We start from the raw sequence: 6981 nt of genomic DNA, 5'->3' as shown, positions 1-6981 counted from the left end.
CAACTTCCAAGGAAACCAAGCCCCCTAGCTCCTGCAAATTCCGCATCTAAATTCATGTACCGGGGGGGCTTCGAAAGACCTACTACATAGATTAATTTAGACGTTCGTTCAACCTTCACCTTCGGTAGTACCGAGTACTATAAGACAGGTCATGGATTGTTTTTTTTGGGAGGAAGTGACTTAATTACGATGTTCTCAAGTTTTTACAGCTGTGCACATGCTTAAACTGACTTTTTGTGTAACATAGCTCAAAACATTCCGCTTGGTGATGCTGTCCGCTGATAACCCAAATGGACACTTCCAAAGACACGGTACTTTCAAATAGAATGAGAACTGGCAACGCGAACAACCGAATAACCCACATGGTACATCTACAAACCGCAGATATCCAGAAATGTGACGCATCTTGCAAGTCTTTACGCTTGGTTCAGAGTGGTGCATATTGCCCGGGTCTCTTCACCGTTACAATTTAACCTAAAACCAGCCAAATACCCAACTAGCGTGAATGAACAAGACTTATACAACCAAACGGATCCAATTATCACAAGAAATCAACATGCAGGTAATATATCAAGGTACGTAGTTAGAAAGTAGCCAAATGGTGTAACTTGAAATTGCGGACCGTGGTAAGTACAAGCAGGAAGAACGTTTAGCGTAAGAACAGATAAAAAACGTACGGAACCGCACCAACAAGAACACGAAAACATCGTCAACGTGACCCCAACAATATTGAGCGAAAGGCAACATCTGCGAGATTGGATCAATGAGAAAGTTCATTCCTGGATAAGTTGAGACGTATGGACTGGAGCGCTTCTATTCGGAGAAGGTAGCCCGTATCTGGGAGAAGCGCTTCAGAATGGCGCAAAAATATGCGCGTTGGGGCCCAAACACAGGCTCCGTAATAGTTAAAATTAAAAAACAAACCGTTCAGCCGTAACACAACCTCGGCGCTTAGCTTGCATGCTGCCCCGAAGAAGCGCGAGAGCCGAGATGCTACCAGGCTTTCCAAGCCTAGACAGGAGACGTCGAGATACAGAGGTTGGGTTCGAACCACAAACCCACCGACCCGTAAATTCGCGCCTTAACCAATGAGCAGTATTCCCAACTCAGACTGTCATTTTCTCTTTCCATAGTTATCTAACTGCATACACAACTAATGTGATGAGGCAAAAAGGATGACACGACTTAGATACGGAACATAGTCAACAGTAGTTTATAAGATTTCAATAGATTGCTTCACTAGTGTTCGTGAGGGCTCCAACAACACCTACAATGGAGAATTGTACAGAGTTGGGAACCACCCTTTTTCGCGTTTGGATGCCCTAACATTTTTATACGTCTCAATGCGACTTTAACAATGACGCAACGGAGATCCTAGTGTATCCTGAGAGAAACCTGAAGATGACCCGAATTCACGTTAAGACGCCCCAAAGAGTACGAAAGTCGAAGAGTTGTGCATAGTTCAAAGCATCTTGACTTCACACCGAAGCGTCATATATCGGGAGATTTCAGTGTTTCTATGGAGTTATCTGTGAACATTCTTCGAACAATCGAGGAACATCTCAACGTAAACATAGGCATATTAATACCATTTCTGGAATAAATAAACCTAAAAGTGTGGGACGTTCACCTTAAAAATTGAAGGCCAAAAAGTAGGCGCAAATAAATGGTTTGAAACTGATGAAGAATCTGAATCGTTCATCGATACGGTGAAGCTGTCCCGTTTTCTCATACACGCTCCGCTTGTGCAATCCCTCCTCAAATCTGAGGTGAGAAGATCCTACCTACCGAACCTTACCAATAAAGGTCGGCATCAAAAATCACCCATCTGTGACATGTTTTGGCAGCTGATCACCAATCAAATCAAAGAAAGCTCGAGGAATGAGATCACCATAGCCCAAACAAGAACAAACAACCGACATTGCAGGAGTCGAACTACAGCTTTCGGAGTACAAGAAAGCCTCGCCTCAAAGCCTGTTATTTCTAGTTGGGATCGACCAATACTAGTGCAAGTCAGTGCAGAAATATCGAAGTTACTGGGCCAGTCAATAAAAAAATCTGACCACGACAGTTTGAGGAAAGGTATATTTCGCTTCAGTGTTGCGTTTATGACAAAAAGATAACAGTTCAAAAATGTGATAAATAGTGATGAGACTGAAATGGTTGCATTGACCAGGTGCGGAAAAAGTGAATCAAAGTCATCAAAACAAATTAGCGAAATGCAGTCGGATAGCCGGGATGGCAGCTGTTCTGAGGTTGAATAACTACACCGGATCGCGAATAGGCGGGGCCACAACGCCCTGCGATTGTAAACGCCTCCAAGCAGCCAACGATGGATCCGCCGTACGTGTATGCCACACAAGAATCTACCGGAATACAAAACGATTTGCATGAAAACTCAGAAACTGTGGGAATTTCATAACAAACGCAACATAAAAAAATCGTTCAGCTGTAGCACCCTTCCGGTGCCTAGCTGCCATGCTGCCCGAAGGAATAACGAGGGCTGGGATACTGTCAGGTCGCCCAAGCCCAGGCAGGGAAAGTCGAGAGACAAAAGTCGGGTTCGAACCACGGACCTTCCGGTCAGTAAATTCGCGCTCTAACCAAGTGGGCCAAATACAAGCAAACATATCCGACAAGCACTGAATGAAAACTTCATCCCTATCTTTGAACAATGCGGGTGGCGGTCATACGAACCAGGGGCTCGGTAGGGCTCAAGAGAACACATAGTCATAAACCTATGAGGCCGTAGGCGGCTCCACGTTCACCGTTAAGGGTTCTACTTCACCTTTGAGCTCCAGATGGGTGCCAGCTGGTGGTCACAATTGGTGTTCGAAGTATTCGCGGGGCTATCATGCGCCAAATTAAACAACCTGGTTTGGAGTCAAGTTACCATTTGGCTGAACAACATACCTAAATTAAAACGCCCAATGATTGGCCTAAATTAAAAATTTGAAAAGAACGCCGTCGCACTGCCGCATTTGGGTTCGCTTCCCAATAGGAAGATGCCCTCCTAACCGACCTGTGACGTTAATGCTGGATCAACGCTTCGTCCTGTCAATACACAGATACACTACCCGCACTATGTCGATTCAACAAAAAAACAAGGGCAACCTGTGGAATCAATGCATGCTTTTCATATACAGTCTGCAGTGGACGAGGTGAGAAGTACAGATAGCTCTCACTCACTTAATCAGAGGAACAAGAATTTTTATTTATTTCCTTAATTTGATGAGCATCCTGGAAAATATGTGCAGCTGTCAATTGGCGATGAATTATTACGTAACAAACCCAATTTCACACCTGTCAAATGTGAGGTCCAAGTGCCAATAAAATTGTGACAGTTGTCACCACGGTTGGGTCAAAGGCATTTCTAGTACGACAGTCTACTTTGAGATTTCTGTTAACGGTCGGTTCCTCTTGAGTTGCCCAATTAAGCCGGTGATCCTTTTTTTTGTGGTGGTGCGTAGATTGAGCCGCTTCATACATGTTGGTTCGCTGAGTTTGTACCTTGTTCGTACTGTGTTCCCACAAACTGGATGGGCTAACGAGCTAACCAACGGGATGCAACCTTTAAACGATCAATCAAGAAGGAAATTCACCTATGGCCAAGAAGAGGAGCACAGCAATGACAATCGAATGAGGTTAAGTGGAGGTCGATTGCAAGTTAACCGGATTTTTAACGACTGATATATGTCAGCTGCATCCTAATTTGATTTCCATGGGAGACTGACCTGAAACCCAGTTGAATCTTCCCTCTATGGTGTGGAGTTACGAATGAAACTCAGATCAGATGGCTATCGCATTGATTCGACTGAGCAGACAGACAACAGTGTCCCTTCACCCAGTGTTCTTTGTCGAGTAACACCTGTAGCGTCGCACTGTTCGGCACAACGTTCTGCGCAAACTGGAAAGAGAAAGAAAGCGTTCAGCTGTGCACCCTTCCCACCCAGTGTTCTTTGTCGAGTAACACCTGTAGCGTCGCACTGTTCGGCACAACGTTCTGCGCAAACTGGAAAGAGAAAGAAAGCGTTCAGCTGTAGCACCCTTCCGGTGCCTAGCTGCCATGCCACCCGAAGGGAGCACGAGGGCTGGGATATTGCCAGGTCGCCCAAGCCTAGACAGGGAAAGTCGAGTGGCGGAGGTCGGATTCGAACCACGGACCTTCCGGTCAGTAAATTGCGCTCTAACCACTTGGGCCATCTCGCCAACTGGACGCAGGAGTAAAGATTGAAAGCAGTGTAAGCTGATCTCTCGTGAGAAGATTGTTTCCTAAATGGGATACACTGGAAAAGCCACGAAACTCTTCCCACTATTGAATGCCGCCGTAATTTTGTGAACCAGAATATCTACCTACAAAGGATCTGTAAACCCGCATTTGGCTCGATTCAAGATTTCGCCCGACTTTTGGGGATGCCATCTAAATGATCCGCTTCGGAGTATATTGTCTATTCATGAGTACGCATTCCACTCCTAGTTATACATTTTAAATGGTAGTAAGGTTTCACAACTTTTACGAACCCCTTAATCCCCTATCTGAAGACTTGGTGTCAATGGCGAATAAAAAAAGCCCGTCGTTTTCACTTGTTTTCTCAACAAGTCAGGCTCATATGCCCGCGACGGACCAAGCAGCCTCGCTTGTCGACTCACGCATAGTTTTCAGCTCACCTTTTGGCAACCATCAGCTTTAGGTTCCAGTTCACTCCAGTGTTTCAGGCCGAGACCGGTCAGAAATTCTGATTCCTGAAAACCTCTCGGTCGATTATAGTCAAATTTTGCCTCTGGATGATTCAAAATTAGATCCATATTTACGGCAAATCCAGCCATGTCGATCGGGAAAGGGCGATTAGGTTTGTAAGCGGCCCACATTTGGCTGATTCGTGACCGATCTGTTGCAGATGTGACGCAACCTTCCCATGGAAGCTCACCGGAGAGTCCCACAGGCCAGGTTGACACACGGCGGGTGTATCGCATCTGGAAACACATGCAGAACGAAATAAGTTTCCGAAATGGTGTATTTGGATTTTACTCTATAAATAAAAAGTACAACCTGTTACCTCTTCAAACACCTCCAAACTGTAGGTATTATCATCGTCTGCAATATACAAAACGGAAGGTTCCCGGCGAAGCAGAAGTGTTTCCCTAATCCAACGAAGACCGAGGTTTCGTTGTGAGATTCCTTTAGGTCTGGACCAGTAGGGTTCGTTTGGCCGTGGTCGCTGATTGAACGGGGTCTCCACATTCAAATAGGTGAAGGGGATTCCACATTTGCTCAACAAAGTTAACGTTGTCCTGGTCGACAAAAACAAGGGACGAAGACTTCAAGAAACGGGATGTGTGTACGTTTAATCGAGAACTGCACCGAAAGCTTGAGTTAAGTAAAACACCACGATTGGTCGGCAGTTTATAAAAGGGGCAATCAAACGCTCATCACTTGGATTCGTAATAGATTTCCTCTGAAGGGATGGGAATTCGTGAACAAGTAGCGGGAAGAACGTAGAGAGGGCTTTAAGCCATCTGGCCACCCTAAAAGGTACAGCACTGCTAAGCAAGACAAAGGACTACAGACATCCCGAGGCTCCAAGTGCAGCCAAAGTAGGTTTTTTAACTTGATACTGGAGGAAACAAAGAATGAAAAAAACTGTCCTGAAATCGAGGATACCAAATCTTGTATCAAATCTGTATCAAGCTCCTGTCCAAGAGCGACCAATCCTATGAAACACGAAAAGCGGCTGCACTGTGGAGGAGCTAAGAAGGGGTCCCTCCTTCTTTAGATCCATAGGACCCCTATTTGGTATGGCCGCGCGGCGACACTCGTGTCATGTGATTCGTCGCTACATAGAGTAACCACCTCCCTGATATAACCGTCTAGGCACCAGGAAGGTCAGATTCCTGAAGATAACTACTGAATTCCCGAACTCTACTGAGATCTCCACTAGATGCTAACCAGACAGAAGACTCCCCCTCAACATGCAGCGTGTGACAGCTTTGTATCAAAGCTAGACAGCGTGAGTCAGCGTTGGAGCAAGGTCAGACAAATAATAAAGCTTGAGGCCGTTAGTTTCGCACTCGCATTCGCAACAAAGCTGTTGTGTGCAGCGGGAACAGCAGTCAGATATAGCAATAGGTTTTGCATCTTCGAGTGCTATCAGTATCGAGTCTTGGGTACATGACTCGCGCTGGTGTTTAGTCCGACAGCCATTAACGAACAGAACGTAAAGTGGAAAATGTGAGGAGGTATGAGCTACCAAGTAAGACAATAAAAGTGAAACTTGGTAGAAAGGCTTCCAGGAGTAAACTGTCTAACCAGTCTAACCAGTGGCTGTGATCTGGACGACAATTTTTCTCAGCAAACAGCAACCAACATGGATATCCCCGCTGTGGATCAGCAGTCTAGAAAAGGTCCTCAAGGAAACCTCCCAGTGTGTTTCTTCCTTTTGTCTTGAGACAAGTTATAGCCATTGTATCTACGCGATATTTGTAGCTGAATAGTATAATGATGACTTGAGATGGAAGTCTCAAGGACTGTGACCTTTTCTCCGTCAGCTTTGAACTTTAACGGACCGTTCGCAATAAACCAAGTGGCGCTAGGAGACGTTCATATTCCTCCGCTCAACCATTCTCCTGTACAGCTAGGATAAGGGTGAAGTCACGGCCCACTTGAAAATTGTTCCTGTACATGACAGAAAAGGAATTACTTTTGAAGACTAAGGAGTCACACGACTAACCAGATTCCGGAGTTGAAAATAGTCTCTCTACAAGATCTCAGCTCCATTACAGTCTATTTTAGATGGACTGACTCTGTCGTCGAGATGTCTGGTAATGACGGTTACAGAAATGAAGAGACTGGACCTTACCGTGGTGTGACGGTTTGCGCACCTCGGCGATCCATTGAGCTATACTGGAGAGTGTCCCGCGACACTCACAGAGTCTCTCATACCAGGTTGGTCAATGGTTAGAGGTCTGACGAACACAGTCTCC

The 6981-nt window shown here is 45.5% G+C and overlaps 1 protein-coding gene across 1 annotated transcript in view; it reads right to left on the bottom strand.

Annotated features, from left to right (window-relative positions):
- Window positions 1–2088: 2088 nt before the first annotated feature.
- Window positions 2089–6981, bottom strand: part of T265_10612 (hypothetical protein) — a gene marked incomplete at both ends in the record, with an annotated part of 16633 nt that continues 11740 nt past the window's right edge. Inside the window, 3 exons of the mRNA XM_009177034.1 lie at window positions 2089–2366; window positions 4669–4974; window positions 5058–5292. Of these exons, the coding sequence (XP_009175298.1) occupies window positions 2265–2366; window positions 4669–4974; window positions 5058–5292 (643 nt within the window). The remainder of the gene's footprint in view (window positions 2367–4668; window positions 4975–5057; window positions 5293–6981) is intronic.

The sequence above is a fragment of the Opisthorchis viverrini genome (assembly GCF_000715545.1).
Source record: "Opisthorchis viverrini unplaced genomic scaffold opera_v5_388, whole genome shotgun sequence".
Lineage (NCBI taxonomy): Eukaryota > Metazoa > Platyhelminthes > Trematoda > Opisthorchiida > Opisthorchiidae > Opisthorchis > Opisthorchis viverrini.
Note: the sequence above shows the minus strand (reverse complement) of the source record. Positions and strands in the feature narration are given on the sequence as shown.